Source organism: Staurois parvus, unplaced genomic scaffold (genome assembly GCF_062004578.1).
Source record: "Staurois parvus isolate SC_StPar_1 unplaced genomic scaffold, SC_StPar_1.0 ptg000409l, whole genome shotgun sequence".
NCBI classification, from domain to species: Eukaryota; Metazoa; Chordata; class Amphibia; order Anura; family Ranidae; genus Staurois; species Staurois parvus.
The window spans coordinates 1,205,996-1,232,993 of record NW_028318205.1 but is presented as its reverse complement, the minus strand read 5'-3'; the positions used below and the strand labels follow the sequence as shown (position 1 = coordinate 1,232,993).

Genomic DNA, 26,998 nt, shown 5'->3' with positions numbered 1-26,998 from the left:
CATTCCTGTGTCGGACATTTCTGTTTTTGTTCAAACATGAGGTATGTGGCATGGCACTGCCCAGGTTAATGTATGACCTCTGTCTGCAGTCTAGGAACTAATATTTAATGTAAAGAAACTATATATCCCACAATCCCTGGATCTCTAAGACTAGTGCTCTGCAGGTGAAAGCTGAATAGTATTTAGATCTGACACAGACACAAGTAGGCAGAGCCATGAAGAGGGAAGGGAAGAGATTTCATAACAACTCCAACATTTGTGATGTAACACAGAGGAAATGGCAAGGCATGGATTGGACAATGCATGACCTGAAACAAGAAGTTACCTGTCCCTTTAGCGTATAAGGACAAGCTAAGTGAATAAATGGACTTAGGGAAACCAATCAGCCATGGCACTAAAACTGTAGCAGCGGCATCTGAGCCTGTCATTACAAGGGAAGGCATACAAACAACACAAGGAATATAACTACACTAATACCAAGCTAAAACAACAAAAATAGTTTAAAGTGTAAAATGTATATGTAATAACTCAACTCAGTGCTAGGATATTTACCCCAAAAAACTAAAATGTAAAGTTATACTGCAGCCTTAAATATAAAATAAACCCAAATGATCAATAAAAACAATATCAAAAGTGAGGCGCTGTGAAAACAACAAGTATAAATATAATTGTGACACTACAGGTAGTCTGAAAAAGGCCATGCTAAGGTCTACATGAATACAACAAAAGGAGAGAAAAGTGAAGCCCCCCAACAGCATCTGTAAAAGAAGACTTTCTGAACAGAATTACAAATCTTTTGGCAGGAAGGATTTGGGTTTTGTGGTCAAGTGGCAATCAGATGCAATGTCAGCACTCGCGCCAGAAGTGACGTACTGGAAGTGATGTACCAGAGGTCAGGTGAGACTGAGACCTTGCGCAGATGGTACTCTATGTGAAACATACTATTAGGCCACTATTCATGTTGAATTGATTGTACTGTATATATTTTATCTTCTGAGTAGTTTCAGGTTTGAATAAATGATTTTTAATCATATGGTTTTACACTAGTGGGGAGTCTGTTTTTCTATGCACCATATGAGGAAGCTCACCAAAGTATGAACGCAGGACCAGAAGCCATATATGATGGATGGAGGTTGCATTTACAAGCTCTATATGCCTATCTGTAAAAAGAGAGGCATTTACTGTATGTTCAGTGAGTTCTAGTTTGCTAAGGAGAGGTCTTTGAGAACTGGAGTACTGGTTTTCACCAGTTGGGAAGAATTGATGTTGTTTTATGAAGAATTCATGTGGGACTTATTTTTGATGGACTGGGACTTTTGTTCACTTGTATCACTTGTAGTGTCACACTTGTATTTATATTTTATTGTTTTCGTAGCCCCTCATTTTTTATATTGTGAACATGTACAAACCCTTTAAATAAGAAATGAAATGACTAGGTGAATTTGAGTTTACAACTGTGACCTCTGGCCGAGGATCTGTAATCCAAAGAAGCGCTAGTACACAAAATTACAACAAGACAAACAAATATAATATCTGAAACTGATGTCATGTTCTAAATGTTTCTGCTCTGAAACTCTCAAGCAGAAATCCAGAATACATACGTATTCTTATGAAGTGACATGGGACGTTGAGCACTCAGGATGTTTATACTGGACGGAGCCTTCTTCTGAAGTCAAGTGTTTGCAGAGTGTGTTGTTTTTGCTTAGGTTCTTAATGGCAGAATGGTTACGTAAAGGTGAGTGTTCAAGCCTAATAAAATAAGAAGCCAATGGAGCCTAAACTCAAGGCATTTTAATGGAGATAATTCTGTTATGGAAAGATTGCAAACACAGCCTTATACACAATGAGGATTTCTGCCCTGCTCACTTGGTTGCATTTGTTAGCAGTAAACTGCTTTGGAAGCCTATTCACCTCCATGGGGATCCATTATGCTGTGCATTCCACAAATCTGCACACATTCAATGGAAGGCATTTTACTTCCTGTGTTCACTTTCATTTCCCCAGATCCAATATAGGGAACATGTAATCACCCAATTGTTATAAATAAAGAGTTACTATGATTAGTTTGCAGGAAAAAATAGAAGATAAATATTAAAGTGAAATGAGCATTACCCATATGGATATTCAAAGAAGAGTAAGGAAGATAAAGTAATTTGTACTGGACCCTCTTTCTTGCTGGATTAATTTTGTAAAATGGGTCTCCAGTCAAAACTTGTAATTTAGTTTTTTTATAGTGAGAGGTAGGGTTAGATCCTTTATTTAGTTATTGATGTGGTACTGAGTTACATACACTATATTGCCAAAAGTATTGGGACGCCTGCCTTTACAAGCACATGAAATTTAATGGCATCCCTGTCTTAGTCCATAGGGTTCAACATTGAGTTGGCCCACCCTTTGCAGCTATAACAGCTTCAACTTTTTTGGGAATGCTGTCCACAAGGTTTAGGAGTGTGTCTATGTGAATGTTTGACCATTGTTCCAGAAACGTATTTGTGAGGTCAGGCACTGATGTCAAATGAGAAGGCCTGGCTTGCAGTCTTTTCTCTAATTCATCCCAAAAGTGTTCTATTGGGTTGAGGTGCAGACCAGTTAAGTTCCTTCACCCCAAATTCGCTCATTCATGTCTTTATGGACCATGCTTTGTGCACTGGTGCACAGTCATGTTGGAACAGGAAGGGGCCATCCCCAAACTGTTCCCACAAAGTTGGGAGCATGAAATTGTCCAAAATGTCTTGGTATGCTGATGCCTTAAGTGTTCCCTTCACTGGAAGTAAAGGGCCAAGGCCAATCCCTGAAAAACAACCCCACACCTTAATCCCCCCTCCACCAAACTTTACACTTGGCACATTGCAGTTAGGCAAGTATCGTTTTCTTGGCAATCACCAAACCCAGACACATCCATCGGATTGCCAGTTAGAGAAGCGTGATTCGTCACTCCATAGAACACATCTCCACTGCTCTAGAGCCCAGTGGTGGTGTGCTTTACACCACTGCATCTGACACTTTGCAGCGCACTTGGTGATGTAAGGCTTGGATGCAGCTGCTCGGCCATGGAAACCAATTCCATGAAGCTCTCTATGCGTTGTTGTTGTACTAATCTGAAGGCCACAGGAAGTTTGGAAGTCTTTAGCTAATGACTCTGCAGACAGTTGGCACCTTCTGCGCACTGTGTGCTTCAGCATGCTCTCACCCCGCTCTGTCATTTTACGTGGCCTACCACTTCATAGCTAAGTTGCTGTTGTTCCCAATTGCTTCCACTTTGTTACAATACCACTAACAGTTGACCATGGAATATTTAGTAGCAAGGAAATTTCACGGATGGACTTATTGTACAGGTGGCAACCTATCATGGTACCACTCTTGAATTGACTCCTGAGAGCGACCCATTCTTTCACAAATGTTTGTAGAAGCAGTCTGCATGCCTAGGTTCTTGATTTTATATACCTGTGGCCATGCAGGTGATTGGAACACCTGAATCCAATGATTTGGAGAGGTATCTTAATACTTTTTGAAATATAGTGTATATGTTTACAAAGTTGGTAAGGTTAAATAAAGACAGTTTAACGTTTGTTTGTGTGTGTGTGCTTATGTCACTGACATTTTTCATACCCCTGTACATTGCATTCATAAAGAAACACATCTAAAACTTTTTTGAATTTATCTACACTCCCTGCTTACACCACCAACTGTGGAAAGGAGTTCCACATCATTACTACTCTAACAGTAAAGAGCCCCTTGCACAGTTTAGGATTGAACCATCTCTCATCCAACTTTATTTTGTGGCCTCATGTCTTTAGAGACTTTAGGTTAAATAATTTCTTCCCAATGCTAGAGTCACCATTTAAAGATTTGTATATCACTATCATATCATAAACATCTATTCTGTAGGGAGAATAAGCTTAATGTTTGTAAACTTTCTTTATACTTGAGGTCCTCCAGCCTCCTTATTAGCTTTTTTGGCCTTCTTTGGACTCTCTCCAGTTCAAGAACATCCTTCCAGAGGACTGGTGACCAAAACTGGATGGCATTTTCAAAATCTGGCTGAACCAGAGTTCAATTATAGTATCATCTCTTGAGTAAATACCCCTTTTAATGCATGCTAATAATCTGCTGGCTTTGTTTTCTGCAGCTTGGTATTGTATGCTATTGCTGAGTCTGTGAGAGAAAAAGAGGACATTTTTGCCACACCATGAAGGAAGACCTAGACAAGTCTATATGATGCAAGCTTTGATTAGTTCTTATAATTAGTTCTAGAATAGATGCAGCAACTGGACCCAGTGGAAACTAATTCCAGGAGTTAGAAGTGACTCTGCATGTGAACAAGAAGAATAAAAATGAAAGCAGCACCATCTAAGTGTAATAGCAAATATCCAAAGTTTTCATAAAATTGGCAACTCACATAAAACAAGTAGTCAAAGCTCTCATCTAGCATGGGTCACCACTGTGATGATGCTGATCTGGTCCTGCTATGAATCAGCACCTCAAATGCTGTCCTGGGCTGTGCTTATGGCTCCCAGCACTTTCTGTTCGGTGTGGGAACACAAGCAAGTGGAGGTGATGTCATTCTCTGAAATGACATTGGTGGGTGTGGCATGTGTTTGAAGCATGCATGCTCCTTCGTCAGCCTGAGGAAGGAGCATGCATGCGCTGAATGCATGCCACACCCACCAATGTCATTTCTGAGAGTGACATAATCTCTACTTGCTTGTGTACCCATGCCACATAGGAAGTGCTGGGAGCCAAAAGCACAGCCCAGGACAGCATTCAAGGTGCTGATGTCTAGCAAGACAAGAATGGCATCATCACAGTAGTAACCCATGTTTGATGAGAGCTTTGACTACTTGTTTTATGTGAGTTGTTAATTTTATGGAATAAAAATCAAAATCAAAATAATAATGGTAGAATCCCCAAACCCCTACCAACTAACCAATTCTAAATAGAAACCACTTTCCACCCTAGAAAGTTACAAACATCAAAAGTATTTTCTAGAAAGAATCCTCCCACCACTAGTGATATATACCCTATTCACACAGTGATAAATCAACAATAGTAAATCCTAACCATCAGTATATTAACGCCTAAGTGCTCTAATAAAAAGTGTCCACAATATTATATTCCAAAAAATCCGCAAAAAAGTGAAAAAAATGAAAAAGTCCCACTCAAAGTCACTCTTTATATTGTTTGAAGATCCTCACAAGTCAGCTTCCACACAGATCCTCAAAAAAAAATCAAAAGCTCAACATAGTGTATTAACATTAAAATATATAGCACTCCACACGTGTTTTATATAAGTGCAAAATGTGAAAAAACAACCACAGCAACTTGTGTCACAACAGTGATGTGTTACACTCAGTGTGCTCACTACAATAGTGTCTAAATCCTCATGCTTATAGATTATATACCCTTACCAGAGAACAAAATCTCACAAGCGTTGTAAGTAGAGATGAGCGAATTATTCAAAAATTCGATTCGGCTGATTCGCCGAATTTGCGGAATAAATTCGATTCGATGCGAATTTATTCGCTGCGAATTTAACTTATTAAAAGGGTTTCTAGGCTTCAGAGAGCCTTTATATTAGTGCAGAACACTGTACCTTTAATTTAAATGCCCTTGGAGTCTGCTGGGGAAGAGAAATAATACTGTCAGTCAGTATGACATGCAGATGAGTGCCGTCGATCTTAGAATCACCGCACACTTCACTCATTTGGGCAGTCACGGGGCCAAAACCAGAGTGTGGAGCCACAGTGTGGCAGTGGAGGCAGCAGCAATGGGAGGCCATACAGCACCCTATGACAAAATGGAAACCACCAGCAGTGTGAGGAGACCTGAAAGTGGCACATGGCAGAGTGTGGCGATGGAGACAGCAGCAATGGGAGGCCGTACAGGGACCCATGACACACTCTGGACCTGGCAGCAGCATGAGGAGGCGGTACAGGGGCCCATGACAGATTACGGGCCTGGCAGCAGCATGAGGAGTCGGTACGGGGGCCCATGGCAGATTACGGGCCTGGCAGCAGCAATGGGAGGCCCGTAATCTGCCAGCACCCTATGACAAAATGGAACCCACCAGCAGTGTGAGGAGACCTGAAAGTGGCACATGGCAGAGTGTGGCGATGGAGACAGCAGCAATGGGAGGCCGTACAGGGACCCATGACACACTCTGGACCTGGCAGCAGCAAGAGGAGGCGGTACAGGGGCCCATGGCAGAGTGGCGAAGCGTAAGCAGCTTAAATTGAAGGCCATACAGAGGCCTATGTTAAAAAGTCCCCCCAGCAGCAGTGTGGGGAGACGACTATCAAGAGTCCAATGGCAGAGTGGCGGAGCAGAAGCAGCTTCAATTGAAGAAGAAGAGGATGAGGATGAAGAAGAAGAAGAAGAAGAAGAAGAGGATGAGGATGAAGAAGAAGATAAGGATGAAGAAGAAGAAGAAGAGGATGAGGATGAAGAAGAAGAAGAAGAAGAAGAAGAAGATGAGGATGAGGAAGAAGAAGAAGAGGATGAGGATGAAGAAGAAGAAGAAGAAGATAAGGATGAAGAAGAAGAGGATGAGGATGAGGATGAAGAAGAAGAAGAGGATGAGGATGAGGAAGAAGAAGAAGAGGATGAGGATGAAGAAGAAGAAGAAGAAGAAGAAGAAGAAGAAGAGGATGAGGATGAAGAAGAAGAAGAGGATGAGGATGAAGAAGAGGATGAGGATGAAGAAGAAGAAGAAGAGGATGAGGATGAAGAAGAAGAAGAAGAGGATGAGGATGATGAAGAAGAAGAAGAAGAAGAGGATGAGGATAAAGAAGAAGAAGAAGAGGATGAGGATGAGGAAGAAGAAGAAGAAGAGGATGAGGATGAGGAAGAAGAAGAAGAAGAATAGGATGAAGAAGAAGAAGAAGAAGAAGAGGATGAGGATGAAGAAGAAGAAGAAGAAGAAGAAGAAGAAGAAGATGAGGATGAGGAAGAAGAGGATGAGGATGAAGAAGAAGAAGAAGATGAGGATGAAGAAGAAGATGAGGATGATGAAGAAGAAGAAGAAGAAGAAGAGGACGAGGATGAAGAAGAAGAAGAAGAAGAAGAAGAAGAGGATGAGGATGAGGATGAAGAAGAAGAAGAAGAAGAAGAAGAGGATGAGGATGAGGAAGAAGAAGAAGATGAGGATGAAGAAGAAGATGAGGATGATGAAGAAGAAGAAGAGGATGATGAGGATGATGAAGAAGAAGAGGATGAGGATGAGGATGAAGAAGAAGAAGAAGAAGAAGAAGAGGATGAGGATGAAGAAGAAGAAGATGAGGATGAAGAAGAAGAAGAAGAAGAAGAAGAGGATGAGGATGAAGAAGAAGAAGAAGAAGAAGAAGATGAGGATGAAGAAGAAGAAGAAGAGGATGAGGATGAGGATGAAGAAGAAGAAGAAGAGGATGAGGATGAGGAAGAAGAAGAAGAAGAGGATGAGGATGAAGAAGAAGAAGAGGATGAGGATGAAGAAGAAGAAGAAGAAGAGGATGAAGAAGAAGAAGACGATGAGGATGAAGAAGAGGATGAGGATGAAGAAGAAGAAGAAGAGGATGAAGAAGAAGAAGAGGATGAGGATGAAGAAGAAGAAGAAGAAGAAGAGGATGAGGATGAAGAAGAAGAAGAAGAGGATGAGGATGAGGAAGAAGAAGAAGAAGAGGATGAGGATGAAGAAGAAGTAGAAGAAGAAGAGGATGAGGAAGAAGAAGAAGAAGAAGAAGAGGATGAGGAAGAAGAAGAAGAAGAAGAAGAAGAGGATGAGGATGAAGAAGAAGAGAATGAAGAAGAAGAAGAAGAAGAGGATGAGGATGAGGATGAAGAAGAAGAAGAAGAAGAGGATGAGGATGAGGAAGAAGAAGAAGAAGAAGAAGAGGATGAGGATGAGGATGAAGAAGAAGAAGAGGATGAGGATGAAGAAGAAGAAGAAGATGAGGATGAAGAAGAAGAAGAATAAGAGGATGAGGATGAGGAAGAAGAGGATGAGGAAGAAGAAGAGGATGAGGATGAGGATGAAGAAGAAGAGGATGAGGATGAAGAAGAAGAAGAAGATGAGGATGAAGAAGAAGAAGAGGATGAGGATGAGGATGAAGAAGAAGAAGAAGAAGAGGATGAGGATGAGGATGAAGAAGAAGAAGAAGAAGAAGAGGATGAGGATGAAGAAGAAGAAGAAGAAGAAGAAGAGGATGAGGATGAAGAAGAAGAAGAAGAGGATGAGGATGAGGAAGAAGAAGAAGAAGAAGAAGAAGAAGAGGATGAGGATGAGGAGGAAGAAGAGGATGAGGATGAAGAAGAAGAAGAAGAGGATGATGGTGAGGAAGAAGAAGAAGAAGAAGAAGAAGAAGAAGAAGAGGATGAGGATGAAGAAGAGGATGAGGATGATGATGATGATGAAGAAGAAGAAGAAGAAGAGGAGGATTAGGATGAAGAAAAAGAAGAAGAAGAAGAGGATGAGGATGAAGAAGAAGAGGATGAGGATGAAGAAGAAGAGAATGAGGATGAAGAAGAGGATGAGGATGAAGAAGAAGAAGAAGAAGAAGATGAAGAGGATGAAGAAGAAGAAGAAGAGGATGAGGATGAAGAAGAAGAAGAAGAAGAAGAAGAAGAGGATGAGGATGAGGATGAAGAAGAAGAAGAAGAAGAAGAAGTAGGATGAAAATAAGAAGAATTCCAGTACAGCAAAAAGTGTATCTGCAGAGAGCTCCTCTATTTCTGACAGTTCTCTGACAGTTCCTTCACATTTACAGCGGTTGAAACATTGTATCTATTTGTTTCCGAATAAAAACATCTGTATCCTAAATGGAAACAAATAGATACAATGTTTCAACCGCTGTAAATGTGAAGGAACTGTCAGAGAACTGTCAGAAATAGCGGAGCTCTCTGCAGGGACACTGTTTGCCGGCTGTAGAAGGGATGAAAATCGGCCGATCGGGGAAAATTCGATTCGTGCATCCGAAGTTTGCTAATTTTCGGGTTCGGCGCGAATCGAATTTTTCCTAATATTCAAAACGAATTCCACTTCGCCAAGTTCGATTCGCTCATCTCTAGTTGTAAGGTACAATTGTTTTATAATATGAAAAAAACTTTCTAGAAAAAATGACAATTTCATTTGATATTAGATATATTAGATGGTCTGGGGAGGTGGGTGGTGTATATATATTATAGAATTATAGAATTCGTTATATTGGAATATGCCCATGCATTATTTAAGACACTCATTTAAGCGGTATGGCATAAAACGGAGAAGTATGGGCTTGTTTCCCTTTTTTAAAATGGCGGCCGGCGCTTCGGTAATTGACTGAAGTGACTATAACAAGGAGCGATGGTCCGACGTGCCTATTCCCTTAAGATTAAGTCCCGGATGTGACGAAACGCGTCAGTGAGTGTGACGTTGGACGTACAGAGCAGGAACCGGAAGTAACACGGCGGCCATCTTGGAGTGGGGAATCGTGAGGAGATCCACCCAGGCAGTGGGGTTCTTATTTGGATTGCGCATTTGTTATTAAATTCTTGTAAGCGGATATATTAAAGTATGTTTTAAAGTTATTTTGCGGATTTACACTATCATTGTCGCATATATCCTGTATGGATCTGAGTGACCAGGGAACTGGCTGATGATACCAGGAGGGGATAAGATTGGAGAGTGGATACAAGGAGTCTAGATTGTACCTTACAACGCTTGTGAGATTTTGTTCTCTGGTAAGGGTATATAATCTATAAGCATGAGGATTTAGACACTATTGTAGTGAGCACACTGAGTGTAACACATCACTGTTGTGACACAAGTTGCTGTGGTTGTTTTTTCACATTTTGCACTTATATAAAACACGTGTGGAGTGCTATATATTTTAATGTTAATACACTTTGTTGAGCTTTTGATTTTTTTTGAGGATCTGTGTGGAAGCTGACTTGTGAGGATCTTCAAACAATATAAAGAGTGATTTTGAGTTGGACTTTTTCATTTTTTTCACTTTTTTGCGGATTTTTTGGAACATAATATTGTGGACACTTTTTATTAGAGCACTTAGGTGTTAATATACTGATGGTTAGGATTTATTATTGTTGATTTATCACTGTGTGAATAGGGTATATATCACTAGTGGTGGGAGGATTCTTTCTAGAAAATACTTCTGAAATTTTATGGAATAAACTGTGAATATTTGCCACTACACTTAGATGTCGCTGCTTTCATTTGTCATTCTTCTTATTGGTGAATCAATATTTTTAGCTTCTAAGTGCATTAATTCACCTTTTTCAACATCAATCCTCATCTGCCATGTATTTGTCCATCCATTTATTTTATTGAGATCTTCTTGTAAAGTTTCTATATTCGGTTGTGAAGTGATTTTTCTGCTTAGCTTTGTATCATCTGAAAACACTGATATTTAACTATTTATTCCAACCTCTATATGGTTTATAAACAAGTCATCTAAGTTTGTCTCCTTGTTGGGAAGATTTCTCTTCACTTTCTCTCCCAAAAACACAATAGGAAGTTTGGAAAATCTTTCCAAAGATAGAGCAAAATTCCCTATTATAGCATTCTGAAGACAACTGTAAATTTTTCATTTTCCCTTTTTTTCAGCCCACAAAATGTACTAACAGTGAAGAGGGACACAGACATAAATAAAAACACAAAAATAAAAAAATAACCCCTGCAAACTCTATAAAACAAATTAGAAACAAATTTTGGTTGGAGTTGGACTTTAATCCCTTACATGTAGTATATGAAAAGCACTTTACAGAATAGATAGGACCAAGTATTTATGCCTCACCTAATGGAGTTTACCATCTATTGTTATTTGCCTTATTATTGTCCAGCTTTCCCTTCATTTTCACACAGTTGTATTGAAATAGCTTACTCTGATTTCACTGTACACTGTAAGCTTCTCACAATATTCATTAAAAGCTGTAAAGTCATATAGGGCAAACTTATATTCTGGCTGGAGGACATAAAATAATTTTGCATGTTGAGGACACAAAAATAATTTTGCATGTTGAGGAATGGAGAAAAGAAGGAACCATGGAAGGGGAAAATAATCAAAATAAACTTCAGCATTAACCATAGTGGATTGAAGGAGGAAATCACATTAGATCAGGAAGAGTATGCAAATCTCACACAAAAAAGTGCAATGGGCGGGTAATTGGCCCAAACCTAGGAACTGCAAGAACAGAACACTAAGTAATGAGCTATTGTGCTCAACAGAAGCTATTGGAGTAGTTTTACCACTGTGCTAGAGAGGAAGCTGCTTGGTCACTGCAGTCTATCTAGAACTCCAATACATGACAAAATGGTTGCATGTGTTCATTAGAAACAGATTTCATAAAGAAAGGATTATATCTGCAGCTGACAATTCTAAAGGCCAGAGCCGAGGTTTCCATTCCCACTTTATCATGACCAAGTGAACAATTTGTTTTCCATTACTGTCAAGGAGTTAGTAGGGTCATAGGTTGTAGACCGGCCAAGGAGTAGAGAGAAAGTAACTGTAGGAAAAAAAGGTCATTCAACTGTCTTATTCAGTAATGAATATTAATTCAGACATCTCTGCTGCCTATAAGAGCAGAGTTTTAATTATTTTAGCAAATCACAACTAATAAAAGGAGAAAGTCATTTTTTATCATTAATTTGCTGAAGTGATGTGCAGTATGTGATTAACAAAGGCTTCAGCACTTACATGTCAACTGAAGGACAACTCCAAGATTTGACAGCGCACAAAACTGAAGTGCACTACAATTACTCACACCAAATGCATATGTAATATATACTAAACATATTAATTGCATGAATAATTCTTTTCACATCAAGGACAATGACAGTGTCCTCTAAATCATTTTCTGATATGTAGTTTAAAAGTTTTTTTTTGTTGATTTAAGGTATTCAGGAATGAATTATGAAAACTGAAGAAAGAGGAATGAAAATGAAGCTGTTACCAATGACAACCTGTAAATTATTTTCTTTCATTATCATCGAAAATGTAACAAGGAATTCATGACTTCGCTGACCATGACAGCCTGCCAGTTATATTCTTTCATTTTCAAGGTAAACATATATCAAGAATTGTAAAGAGTCAATGTCCAAATGTTATGGGCAGACTTGAGTTTGTGTTATATGCTTGAATATAGTACACTTTGTTGCCTTTTTTGTTATACGGAAAAAGTAGATTTCTACTTTTGTGCCAAATTTTGTGTGATTTCTGTGAAATTTATTTTTCCAAAACAATTCCACCAACTCAGTATAGTACAACTGAATGTAGAATTGGATCCAGATTTCACACAACCTTTGTATCTTCTATGCAGGTCAAAAAACTCTGAGCTGTAAATGACTGAACAACTCTTTTTGTAGATAAATAGGTTCCAACTACAAAAATCATGCTTATTCTCCCTGGAGAAGAGGCGCTTAAGAGGAGATATGATTTCAATATACAAATTGTTAAATGGTACTCTAGCATTGAAACTTATTAAGATTTCTAAAGAAGATGTGCAGCCATACAATGAAGTTGAACAAGAAGTGGTTCCACCTTAAACTGCATAAGGGGTTCTTTACTGTTAGAGCAGTAAGCAAGAAGTACTCCCTTCCACAGTTGTGATGCCAGCACGGAGTGTAGATACATTCTAAAAACATTTTAGATGTGTTTCTTTGCAAATGCAATTCATAGGGAAAGTGGTAGTGGCATTAACACACACGTTGAACTGGATAGACTGGTGCCTTTATTCAACCTGTAGGCAGGTACAGTCTGTAATCTCCACTGCAGGTTGCGCTCATCCACAGCGCAATGCAGGTGGGGGAGGAAGTTAAGAGAAAATGGGTTTCTCTGTGATTTCGGAAGGCACTTGGGTCAGGCATCCATTTGGATGCTCTTTCCCCATGTGATCCCTGTGGCCATCTTGGGTCAGGCAGAGACTATTTAAGACTCTGACCCCTGGGCTTGGTGAGCTTTATATGAGTGTCTAGTTTAGGAACAGGTTACCCATCAGTCAGGGATAGTGGTAAGCATTAAGGCTCCAGAGGAGTAGGGAGAGTGCAGGGACCACTGCTACATCAACAGGAAGCTTCCTCTTTGGATTGGACCAGCCAGGCTGCATTCTGCCCCTTATAGCAGACAGTGTCGGCATCCCTGGGTCTTCAGACCGCTGTCTTATCGTAAACAATTGTAAGTGGCACTGGACAGTGATTCTTCCCACAGGGCCTGTTTGTACAAGTTAAACTCTTTTACAATACATTATTTCTGGCAACCGGGATTCTGTGTGTTCACTGTCTGCCACACCACGCTGCACCTAGCCAACAAACCTTACGAACTATGTAGGTTTCACTTTTTTTTTTTTTTTTTAAAAGAAGCTTTATTGGGTTTTATTGTACACACAAAATAACCAACGATGAGGTTTGTCAGTATTCATAGCGTGGCAAAATGCCAAATCAGATGAATAAATTCCAGGATAACATTTTACTCATAAACATATTACAGAAGCCCCGAAAGAATCCGAGAGGGAATGGAGAAGTTTGGAAAGAAGAGTATCTATGGGAAAATATAGCACATGTAATATGTCAGGGTACAAGGGCTTGAAGTTAAAGTATGCAGGATTTCGAAAAATCACATATATATATATAAACATACGTAAAGCAAAAGAATAAGCGATGTTAACCATTTGTCATATCGACCGATAGGGAGGTCATCGTGCATGAGAGTAAAAAGTGAAAAAAGAAAGTAAAAAATATAGGATAGAGATATAGCAGTAGGAACATAAGACCAGGGAGTTGGAAAAGCCAGCATATAAAGAATATGCCAAAAGGGAAAGAAAAAAAAAAAAAAAGGAGAACTGGAGTACAAGAAATTATGTACCAAAAGTCTGAGGCCAGAGGACCATGAAAACAAGCCAGGATAAAGAGATTAGGATAAAAAAGTAATAGACTGATAAAGTAATAAGATAGTAAAGTATAATGAGATAGTAAAGTATAGTGAGAAGCAGCGCATCAGTATGTATATAGATGTGCTAGTAGGGGACCACTTCATATAGGTCAGCCAGGAAAATGAGAGAGAGATTAATAAGCCAGATTGGCGAAGTGGGAGTGGAGCAAAGCGAGAGCAAAAGAGATTTCTGAGAGGTACACAGCATTTATAATGTTGCAATCATTTGACCCCTTGAGCAATAGAAACACCATGCATCAGGAATACCCTGGAAACTAGCTTACATCTAGCTTAGAGAACCATGAGAGGGGTGCTGGGGCTCTGGACTTGGGAGAACTTTTGAAACATATTGACCCCACTTGCGGTTGAACTTTTCCACTCCTGTTGTAGAAGGAGCTATATGCAGACCAAGCCGATCCAATCGAAGTAGAAAGTTGAGTTCCAATTTGACGTCTGAGATGGTAGGTGGACAGTTGGAGACCCATTTTTTCAAAATAGACCTTCTCGCCGCCATCAAGCAAATGGATAGCCATGGTTTGGTTGCTCTGAACAAAGCAAGATGGCAGTGTGAGGCAGCAGACACTGATATTTCCAGATTGCCAAAGAGAAGAAGCAGCGGGTCCCTAGGTAACTGGAGAGTAGTGACGAAAAGCACAAAGTTCAAAAGTTGGTTCCAGAAGACACAGACCCGTGGACAATTCCAGAATCTGTGATGAAGTGATGGTTTATATGAACCACAGAGCGGGCATGTAGAGATCAATGAGTCTGTTCGGGAGTACAGGCAAGGCATATAGGCATGGTGCATAATTTTGAATTGCTGCTCCCTCCAAAATTTGTTCGTATAGAACGCACAGGTAGTATTAAAACCTGTGAGCAATTGCTCCGCGGTGAAGGCATTGTCAAAGTCTCGTATCCACGTTTTGATGGAAGTATAAGAATCCAGCGGTTTTGCATAGTGCATAGATAGTTGACCATATATATTGGATATGTTGTATTTTTGATTCCTTACAAGGACTTCTATCATAGTAGAACAAAAGCGAGAAGACTTGTTTTGTACTATGGAATTCACATAATTCCTAACTTGCAAAATATACAAAAAATGATGGGAAGGTAAGTCAAACGCGTTGAGAATTTGTTGGAACGGAAGGGGGGATCCTGTTGCTGAGTCATACAACTGACTTACAAATCTAAGACCCTGGTCATACCACTTTTCATAAGCTGCATACTGTTGAGAGACAGAAAAGGAAGGATTGTGATGAATAGGAAGATATCGAGACAGCCAGGGAGAAACTCCTAGTCTACATCTGACCTCCCTCCATGTGAAGAGGGTGTCCCGTATGAGTGGATTGTGCTTAATATGCGGAGGAAGTGAGGCAGAATTAGAATGTAGGAGGGCCGACAGATCATATGGGCTCACCATGGCAGATTCGAGTCGGTAATTAGAAAACACGGACGAACGGGAGATCCAATCTACACACACCTGTAAAATACAAGATAGATTGTAAAGCCTAATGTTGGGAAGGCCCAGACCACCCTCACATCTAGGAAGAAACAACTTATGTATAGCTATTCGCGGACGGCGCCCCCTCCATAAGAAACTAGAAATCGCTTTATTCAGCCTGACTATATCCGTATGTTTGAGCAGGAGAGGAATAGTTTGAAGAGGATACAGAAGCTTCGGAAAACTCGTCATCTTGAAGAGGTGGACTCTACCCATAAGTGATAATGGCAGTTCTTTCCACATTTCCAATTCCCCTAAAATTTTTTGAATTACTGGTGAATAGTTAAGAGAATAAAGGGACGAGGCTAATTTCCCAATTTTAATACCTAGATAAGTGATATGGTTCGTATTAATTTTAAAGAGTGAGTCGCCAGCCCACTCAGGGAGTCGAGCGTGATATAACGGCAGAACCTCACTTTTTGCAAAATTAATACGGAGGCCCGAGCAGCATCGAAAATCTGCGAAAACGGATTGAATGTACAGTAAGTCTAGAGTCGGGTTGGAGGTGAATATTAGTATGTCGTCCGCAAATAAAGCTAGACGAAGATCCTGTTGGGCAATTTGAATGCCATGAAGTCGCGATTGAAACAACAGGAAGCGGGCTAAGGGTTCTAAAGCTAAGTTGAAAAGCAGGGGGGACAATGGGCAGCCTTGTCTTGTACCCTTATGTAATGGAATGGGATTGGATATTTTCCCCGCCGCCACTACCTGAGCTGTCGGGGCGGAATACATAGCCTGAATTAAACGCGTGAATGGTCCGGAAAAGCCAAATTTAGTGAGGACCGAATAAAGCCATTGAAAACTTACATTGTCAAACGCTTTTTCAGCGTCGAGGGAAACAATCGCTAGATCCTGTAATGGATTATGTTTAGCCTGATGTAAAACTGTGAGCACTTTGCGGATATTTGAGGTGGCCGAGCGCCCCTTTATAAAGCCAGCTTGAGAAGGATGAATAAGGGTGGGCAAAATGATGGCCAAACGGTTAGCTACTATTTTGGAGAGAATCTTTGCATCTAGATTAAGGAGAGAAATCGGTCGATAAGAACCAGGGTCCGAGGGGTCCTTGCCTTTTTTTGCTATTAATTTAATGTGGGCCTGCGAAGCTGATGGCAGATATATCCCGCTCTCCTGAATAGACTGATATACCAGCTGTAGAGTAGGAGAGAGGGTTTTATCCATAAGTTTATAAAATTCAGATGTGTACCCGTCCGGGCCTGGAGCTTTACCATTGGCTAAGGAACTAATAGCTAGACAAATATCCGCCTGCGATATCGGGGCATTTAAAGATTGCAGTGCTATTGGATCAATTTGTGGTAGATGTACGCTGTCAAGAAAGGAGTGCGCCCGTGCCTGGTCTATAGGGTCCGGCCCATATAAATTTGCGTAAAAATTTTCCAGAATAGATATAATCTCTTCCGAAGATTGTTTAAGTATCCCCTGAGAATCCTTTAAAGAGGTGAATTGCGTGGGGGTAAAAGGCTTCCTACACATGCGCGCCAAAAATTTGCCTGGTTTGTTACCAAACCTGTGATACTGTAGGTCAAGGTATGAGTGATGAAGTGTTTCCTGTGCTGCCGCCCAAGTGTTGAACTGGTTCTTAGCGTCCGCCCAAGCTGTCCTATTGTCCTGCGTATTTGAGTCCGTCATCCTACGCTGAGTCAGTCTAAGAAGGTTACTAGCCTCCGTGAAATGGTGCAGAATTCTTTTTTTATATGCGGACGTAAAAGCAACAATTTTACCGCGTAATACCGCCTTCCCCGTATCCCAAAATAAATTTGGATTAGAAACATGAGCCGCATTAGTAGATTGGAAATCTGCCCAGGTATCTTGTAGCTGCCGGGAAAGCTCCTGATTATTTGCCAAAAACAAGGGGAAACGCCATATCCTAGGGTGCGGTGTAGGATCTAAGAAGTTTATCATGATAGAAATTGGAGAGTGATCCGATATGGCTATGTCATGTATAGTAGATGATACAACATGTTGCAACGTTGTGGGGTTGCAAAAAATATAATCGATTCGAGATAAAGAGTGGTGAACGGGAGAATAGAAAGTATAATCTCTACCATCTGGGTGAGTCAAGCGCCATATATCAGTAAATTGCATAGCTTCAACAAAATTACCAAGTAATGTGGGCGTTGGACGGGGAGGCTGAGTAGAGCGAGAGTCTCAGTCAACACTTTGCGATTTATCCTCCTGCTCCTGCATAACAGAATTAAAATCACCTCCCATGACAAGCGGCTTGTGGATATAGGGTGCCAGCCGTGAAGACAGGCCCTGAAAAACCTGCCTCGTCGGGGAGTTAGGAGCATATATATTGGCAAGGACCAACTCTTGGGGTCCTATTTTGACATGTGCTGCTATGAAACGGCTTTCGGCATCTGCGTCCACAGAGACCAATTCAGGATTAAGTCTCTTGTGAATAAGAATAAGTACCCCTGCTTTATTATTAAGGGAGGAGGAGCCGAAGACGTGACCCACCCAGAGTTTTCGCATACGGACAAAGTCAGGCTGTGTAAGATGAGTCTCTTGGAGTAGAGCTATATCCGCACGTAAGCGCCGCAAATGTCTTAGTACTGCCATGCGTTTGTGAGGGGATCTGAGGCCTTTAACATTCCAGGAAAAAATACGTGTCATTCTAGCTGGGATAAGGTATGTGATAAGAAGATACGGGACTTACCAATTAGAGATGTAGAAACAATTAGCACTGCTTCATTAGGCGGATGTGGGTGGTGTAAATCTGGTCTCAGAAGACGACGGAGATCTCCAAAGAAGAAAAAGTGAAATTGGAGAGAAAAAAGAGGAGAGAAAGCGAAGACAAGAGCAGGGGCCCTAGTAGAGCCCAACGAAAATACCAAACATATAATATACCACAACAGTATAAAGGACTTCACGTCATTCCGCATGCTGTATCCACCAACATCAGCGTGACCGGGAGTAGCAGTGAGAGGAGCCTGCCCCTGGGACCAAGTTATAAATACTAAGGATACGTGAGGGCGTCCCTCAAATGAACTCCCGACAGCGGCCTCAGCACCCCTCCCCCGCAGCACCGCTGATGTATGGAACAAGGCAAATGCAGGAAGGATGAAGTAAAATTCAGGCATATATGTAAATAAAACATGACATTGAAGTAGGCGACAATGCAAAGGCCTTGTGCCAAACAAATAATACATAGAACATCTAGCGCTGAACAATCGAACAGGCTCAGACTTTAGAACGTGTGAGCTTTCAGTATGCAAAAAAAAAATACCATTCAAAAATAAGAATACCAATAGATGCTCTTTCATCAGAGCCAATCGGATCAAGAGAAAAGCTTGAAGCTTTAATGTAGAGACCAATGGCCTCCTAGACCTTCAAGGCGGACGAGCTTTAGAGGACGATGGAATGATGCGTTGACGTTTAGGTGGGTCTTTGCGGGGACTGCGTTGATCTCTGGGCCCACAATTTCTACCCGCCTGCTGTGATGCCGGATCCCCTTCGGCTAGGTGATCTCGGAGATATTGGTGGGCTTCTTCAGGATGGACAAAAGATTTAGAGACCCCAGATGGTGCAGTGAACCGTAACGTGGCCGGATACGCCAATGTGAACTTTATTCCTTTCTGATAAAGAGTGGCACATACTTGTTGGAATGCTTTCCGTTTACGCGACACTTCCTGCGAGTAGTCCGCAAATAGCAGTAATTTGTGACCCTCAATCTGCAAAGAGCGTGAGTTACGGAAAGAGGTGAGGATCGCTACGCGGTCAGCATAATTGAGATAGCGGACAATCACTGAGCGTGGCGTTCGGCGCTCGGTAGACGGAGGCCCCAGGCGGTGAGCTCTCTCGTCCTGGCAGGAGGAGGATAGGCCTAATGCCGCCGGGATCCGTGTTGAGCATAAATCGGGGAGAGATCCAGTATTAAAAGATTCAGGAAGACCCACAATGCGTAGGTTATTCCTATGTGATCGATTTTCCAAATCTTCGATTTTATCCAAAATACTTTGCTGTATACTATTGGATTGTGATGTACCCGCTTGCATTGAATGGACTTCGTCTTCTAAATCAGATAAACGCTGTTCAGCCTCAGTCAATCGTTTAGAATGATCGCATAGATCCTTTCTCAGCTGTTCCATGCCCATTGTGACAGCTCTATCTACAGCCTGAGTGATATTAGGGAGCAAGATAGAAGACACTGCCAGTGCTATCATATTATACTGCTCATTAAGGCAGTCAGTGCCAAAAGGGAGTGCAGAGGCAGTGAGGAGGTTGGAAGGAGATTCCATTATAACTGCTCCCTGAGTGTGATCTCGCTCCTTGCCTGTGTCCATAGTGTGACAAGCATCGTCGGCCATCTTGGCTGCAGGAGGGGGAGAGCCGCACCCCTCCGCTCTAGCCGCCGACTCGTGGCCGGACTGCGCCGGCAGAAGGTACCGCTCCATGCCGGGGCCACTGCCAGAAGGTAAGGGACACCCGAGGGCTGAAGAGCGGGGACCCGGAGGCAGTTAGCGGGATTTGTATAGCCGGGATCCTGGGAGCCGCGGGTCCCGCGTGTTACAGCATCCGGCGCCGGAACCGGAAGTAGTTTCACTTTTTCATGGAGAATATTTTCAAATTGTATCACGGTTCTTACAGTCAAGCCAACTTGCATGCGTTCACATTTGCAAGTAAACAGAGAAAAATCAATTTACAAGTTGCTTCCTTTTTCCCTTTTCATTCTAATTATAAAGGATTAGTACTTCAGTAAATACATCAAGAGGCAGATGGCATCCTAACTTGCTTCACATATTATGTTACAATAGATTTTTTTCATACCGTGTTTGAAGTGTTTCCATTTAAATGTAAACCGCTGTCAAAGAGAGGAGATGAAGTGCCGCTGCTGTGGTCACTTGGTGGATCTGGAGAGCCTAAAACAGAAAAAGAAAAGAAAATATATAACTAAAAAGTGAACTGTATTTACAGTTTGCTATCTTATGTGAAGTCCTGGGAGACATGAAACTTAGGCTTCATTCACAAGACTGCAGAGGGCTGTTCAGTGTACAAAGGGGCAAGATTTTAGCATCTTGGGGCCACAGCTGTTTGCTTACAGCTGCGGGCAACAGCTTATATGTATTTACCTACACATCCCAATGGTTACATGTGTACAGAGACAGACGAGTGACCCTGGGGGCAAACAGTTTGCATCCAGGGCTGCTCATCTGTCCCTACATGGATGTGAGTGCTCAGCATTTACTGCATCAGCCTGTTGTTGTTTTGTACAGGCTGCTGAATGTGATTGTATGCAAACATTCTCGGACCAGAAATCAGGCACCTTTGTATGCTGCTTGGCCCCGTAGGATTGTGAATATAGTATTTTGTGGTAACGTGCATTCAATGCAAGAATACTCTCACAAAGAATAAAATTGAAAATAAAAAACGGGTATCAGTAAAGAGGAAATGATCACCACTACTTCCGACCAGCCAGGTGAACAAATGATAAGAAGCAGCCTAAGCCCACATGTCAGCTGAGGCTGCTCCTTATTGTTTGTTCCCCTGGGCTAGTCAGGAGAATCAGTGATCCTTTCCTCTTTACATTTACTAGCTCCATGGACTGCTATCAGGATAAGCCTGCACCCCATGCTCTGGGACACAGGGATATACTTTCACCTCCACTTTGAACTGCGCCAAAAGCAGGGGTAGAAGAAGGGGTATCAGTGAATATGGATTCAATTAGTACTGTGGGACTAGTAAAACATAAAAAAAGACACATAAAAAGCTTTTTTTTATTCCTTTTTACCCCCAAAGACAGCAATGAAAAGGCAGTTGTAGCTCATTTTATGTCACTATGCTCTACCTGTTTATGGAGCAGTGTACATAGGCTATTGTTCAGGTCAAAATTGCTCTTATCTCCATGCAAGTCAATGGCAATGTAAAAAGGCTAAGTCAATGGCAGCCTAAAGGCTAAGTTCACTTTTGGAGCATGTTACACACTACATCCATATTTGGGATGTAATGTGCTCCTGCACCTTCCTCCACAATCTCCAGTCTCCCCCGTGACAATGGGTGGGGGTTCCTCTCTCCTGCATCCGCTGTCACATTTTAAAATTAGCCCTGCCCACACAGTGATGTGTGAATGAAAAAAGTCTCATCTGCCACCACGCAGGCAGTTATTAGTTCTTAATGAACTATGAAGGTGCTGATGAGTGGCCTCCTGGTTTACTGACACTTCCTGCATCTTTCAAACAGAAATCCCGTATAGTGGTATGGCCAAGAAAGGTAGAAGACATGTCCACAGGAGCACAGTGCTTTGGAGACTCCTGGGGAAACTAATAATAAATGCATATTTTTTCTTCAAAAATATCTGCATTTTATATATTCCCCAAAGATGAACTTATCCTTTAATGTAATTTAATGCATGTCAGCAGGAGATCAATTGTAGTTCAGAAACACCTTTGAAGGAATTCAGATGGAACTCAGACATGACACAAACTAATTTCAAACGCAAATGGAATACACCTGAAATTGCATTTGCCCATTTACAAAAATCAACTACATTATGCAATAATTAACAATCTTGTCATTAAGGACATTGTGGAACCAACACAATCATTTAGAATTTCTATGCATCTGGCTGAATGAAGCAGCTAGAAGAAGAAGTCAAGAACTTTATCTTCTGCCTCTACGACCATGTGCACATAAAGTGATTCATTCTGTGTTTGTACTCTAGATTCTAGATTACTAGAGCTTTATTGTAGTATCCTGGCTTTAGATCTCTCCATTAAAAATGTAAAAATATATTGTAAATTTATTACAGTCTACCAAAGCTATACAGTAGGTATTAAAGGCCCAACTCCAGACAAAAACTTTCTATTTTGGATAGGGTGGGGAAGGGTTTTCTTGTCTTGCTTTTTTTTTTGCTTTCTGTGTTCTCTTCAGGAAAATTATCTCTTATTTCCTGTCCAAGTGCAAGAGGATCAGAGAAACAGGAAGTAATGAAAATCTCTCTGGTAATAGCAACCAAAATACCTTTTAGTTAGTAATGATTAATTCTATACCACATAATTGGATGCAATCGGCATGAATATTCATGCACTTTATTGAGTGGAGATTCAGAACTTTCTTAGCAAATCAGCCTTAAAACATCAGTTTGATAACTTAAAAAGCATCATTATAGTTTTCCTTTATAAAATAGAAAAACATTCTGAAAAATTGTTGCATTTATTTATATCCTATTATTGTAATTATGCTTGCCCAAAATTTAGCATACAATGCCTTTTATTAATACAAGCTTACCTAGTGGGAGTTTAAGAAATGAAGGTGCTTCCTTGAAATAGTAAACTGTAATGGTGACTTCGTCTCCAGCATTTCGTAGTAAGTGGACCTGGTTTGAATCCAGCAACCATGAAAGAAAATTAAGTTCCACATATACTTCAACAGCATCTGAACATTTTCCACATTTAATGACATATGCCAACAAAACAATTAAAAAAGAATGGAGCAGAGGGATATACAGGTAAATGAAAGAATACAATGCGTACAACAAAACAATACACATGAATAGCAAAATTTAAACATTAAATTTGTTGCAAAAACAGGTTGACTGGATGATTTGTTCACTATAACCATTTATACATCCCCAGGGAGTCTGAGGAACAGCAGAACAAAGATTGAAATGAATGGTCCAGAGCAATGTGTGAGACGTGTCAACAGTGGTGCTACACTTACACAATGTAGATGATACAAGACAAGGATTGGTGCTTATCAGGGCTGGAGATTAACACATTTATTGAAACAGTCAATTTTCTGATTCTACCAAACATATGCATGCAAATAGGTCCAAAGTGCCTTAAATAATACGGTGTGTGGATAAAAGATTGTCTATTCTCTCATGTTGCATGAATATCTGCTGATCAAATAAATCTACTTAGGAAATTTTTCTGGGATAATATAATCACTCTAAAATTAACAACTAGAGCCAGTATGTATGTAAAGGGTCTCATTTATCCAGGCCATGGTAAAGCTAGTAGTAGTAATTATTTACTTTCAACTGGATAAATTCTTTAATGTTGAAGGCATTTTGCAGATTAACCAAGTTGCTTCTTGGTGGAAGAGTCATTTTAATCCAATCACCATAGAATGTGTCAAAGAAAATGTGATTGTCCAAGAACAGAATGAGAGGTGTGAAAGTTGTGAAACCACCCTGTTCTACTAACATAATCTCACCATTTGTTAATCAAAAGTCTGCACATGTGCTGATTTCTCAATTCACATAGCTGTAGGTGTGAACTAATGTAAAACTTGTTTGGTATGCTAAAACTACATTATATTGGAATATAGATGGTGTTGAAACCTCCTACCCCTGTTTTGGTAAAACAACCATCCCTAAACAGAGGTGGGAGCCTTCAATGCTGGGGTATGTTCTGGACACTAAAGAAGTAGTATGGATGAGCTGCATATTGTCTTCAGCATTACAAGTCAAGTTAAATATGGTTAACTACTACTAGCTAAAATAAGCATGTTTATTTGAAGAACAAACTGGACGTACCTGCTTGTACTATGGGTTCTAGGGTTATTTTGTGGAGAGGAGTGTGCTTAGAGAACACCCACTCTTTTTTAGGGGTAGACATACTTCATGTGTAGCTGCACAAGGATAGGTGTGGTCTTGGAGCCCATCTAAGAAGAGTTCTTGTTATATTTTACGTCTTTAAGGAGGGGAAAAAGGGGCATCTGCCCTGGGTCTAGTCATTGTAGTGGGACCCAAAGCAGTTTGCCCATACTTGTCAGCTCTCCTGGTTTTTAAATTCCATTGTCCCTTAAAGTCTTCATCCCCTCACTTTTCTGCCCAGCTCTGCCCTATTGTCATGTGCAGACCATGTCATCATTCACATGTATTCATATGCAAATAATGGTGGCATTTATATGTAAATAGTGGCAATAATTCTGCATTCATATGTATAATCTGTTCCCCTGAGGTTCCAGCCACCTTCAACTCTGCTGAATGCTGCCCACGGGGGAGGCAAACATGGGCATGCTTGAAAGTCCTGCCTGCCACTGTGGTCACAGAGGCTACCATCAGCCTCTTTTGCAAAGGTAAGCAAAGTGAGGGGGGGGCCTGTTCACAGGTAGGCAGAAAATGAATTACAGTTTGGGGTGCACAGGTCAGCAAGGAGGGGGAGGGATGCAGAGGTTAGCAGGGAAATTTAGGATGCAAAGGTGTACTGATGGGTGGATAAAGATGTACTTTACATGTAGGTCAGCCCATTCATTTCAATGGGCTGCTCTATGTGCTAGAAATGTAAAAAAATGGTCCTTGACGTTTTTTAAAAATCACACCAAACCACACAGTGCCACAACACCGAGATTTTTAGGGGAATGTGAAAATGCGCACATCAGTAGATGCAGGAGGGTGCCATTAACAATTAATGGCACTACTGTGTATTTGCTAAAGGGCAGCAAGTTTCTGTGGTGTCAAGAAAGCAATTTTGCATGCGTTCCCGACATGCACAAATGTGAACATAGGCTAAATGTCTCAGCTACATTTGTGGTCAGTGTATATTTTCTCATTACATTGGGGCTTGGTATAGAATCCTTTCATTCACACTAGTGGTCAGTGTGAATGTCCTCCTTACATTGGTGGTCGCAATGAATGCTCCTATTACATAAGTGGTCAGTGTAAATCCCCTTTACATTGGTGGCCAGTACAGAAAGACCTCTTTATATTGGCAGTTGGTACAAAATTGTGACTTGCATTTGTAGTTAGTGCTGAATCCTCCCATACATTGGTGGTCCATGTAGAAGCCCTCCTTAAATTGGTGGTCAGTGTAAATTCCCCCTTACATTGGCGGTCAGTGTAGAAATGTATTGGTTGTTGGTGTAAAATACCCCTTTACATTGGTTGTCAGTGTAAATCCATTCATTCATTACATTACATAATTCATTACATTAGTGGTCAGAGCAAATACCCCATTATATTGGTGGTCAATGAAAATTTCCCTTACATTGGTAGTCAGTGTAAATCCCCCCTACACTGGTAGTCAGTGTAAACCCCCCCTACACTGGTAGTCAGTGTAAATCCCCCCCTACATTGTTGATCAGTGTAAATCCCCCCTAACAGTGGTGGTCAGTGTAGAAATGTCACCTCCCATCCCCATCCAGCACTGCCACTGATCCCATCTCCCTCAAGTACTGAAAGTGATCCCATCCCCCCAAGCACTGTCACTGATCCCATCCCCCACCAGCACTGTCACTCATCCCATCACCACAACACTGCCACTTATCCCATCCCACAGCACTGCCACTGATCTCATCCTCCCCCCTGCACTGTCACTGATCCCAGGAGTGCTAGGATCCCTAGTTTCTGTCTATTGGTGGGTCCCCTCACCTTCCCAGTCCATGGTGTGCAGGTAGTGAGATGATGTGCTGTAACCTTTAGCAATCAATCAGTGAGCTGTAATGATGTCCTGTAACCTCTACCAATCAATAAGTAAGTGGTAATGATGCACAGTAACCAATAGCAACCAATCAGTGAGTGGTAATGATGTGCAGTAGCCTCTAGCAATCAATCAGTGAACAGTAGTGACTTGCTGTAATCTCTAGCAATCAATCAGTGAGCAATAATGATGTGCGGTAAACTCTACTAACCAGTTAGCAGTAATGATGTACAGTGACCTTTAGCAGCCAATCAATGAGGGGTAATGATGTGCAGTAACCTCTAGCAACCAATCAGCATGCAGAAATCATGTGCTGTAACCTCTAGCAACTTGTCAGTGAGCAGTAATGTGTGTTGTAACGTCTAGCAACCAGTCAGTGAACAGTAATGATATTCTGCAACTGCAGATCGCTACCTGAACTGCTGCAGTAAACTGATTATGAGCCTAGCTGCTATTTATTGTATGTCTCAGAGCAAGTGGAGAGTGAAATTGCATTGGAGGGGCCCAAGAAAATGTTTGGCCAGGGTCCAATCAATATTAAAGATGGCCCTGGGTTTACAGATTGATTGTTTGGGGCTTCCATCTGATCTATTTAGACTCCCCTTCTCCCCCTTACCTTAGTTGTATAAAACCTCTTTCCAAGTTTTTTAAAAAAGTTTTGGATTAGATACCATTGCATCACAAAATGTTCAGCGTCGTTGTTATGATACAATAATAGTTATTATACTGTTATATGGACCTCTGCACCGGGAACTACAATTTACAGTATCGAGCACCATAGCAAACATCTGACTGGGCGCCCCAGCAACCTCTCTGTTTGGCACCTGGAAGTGCCAATTAGGACAAAAGTATAATTGATCTGTAAAGTGTATGTCCAGCTAAAACTTTTTTTACTTTGGAATGAAGCAGGCAAAGGATTGTAAACTTTGTTTTTTTTGCTACTAAAAGGGGCCAGTTGATTTTTCCCCCTCAATTCCTGTTCTGTTGCCAGGCAGAAAGTAATGGGAATTCAACAACAAACCGAGACAAGACAAACATAACATTATTTCTCTAGCAGGGAAGGGAAAGCACAGATGTTTATTCCTGTCTGTGTTCCTGTTGCTAATTTTCCCTTACTTCCTGTTTGATAAATCATTGTCTGTAGAAGGGAAAATGAGAGGAGCTTCAAATACCAGTAGAACGCAGGCAGGAGTTATAAACCTTCCTCTAAAACGAAAAAA

The 26,998-nt window shown here is 41.1% G+C and overlaps 1 protein-coding gene across 2 annotated transcripts in view; it reads right to left on the bottom strand.

The window, feature by feature from the left end:
• The window catches only part of SNTG2 (syntrophin gamma 2), a 618,654-nt gene that overhangs the window by 242,699 nt on the left and 348,957 nt on the right, over positions 1-26,998 (bottom strand). The window contains exons 7-8 of one of the 2 annotated variants that reach the window (XM_089686706.1): positions 22,642-22,743; positions 20,185-20,276 (exon numbers count right to left, since the gene is read on the bottom strand). In XM_089686706.1, coding sequence (XP_089542832.1) covers positions 20,185-20,276; positions 22,642-22,743 — 194 coding nt within the window. The remainder of the gene's footprint in view (positions 1-20,184; positions 20,277-22,641; positions 22,744-26,998) is intronic. The other variant, XM_089686707.1, reaches the window with a different exon arrangement.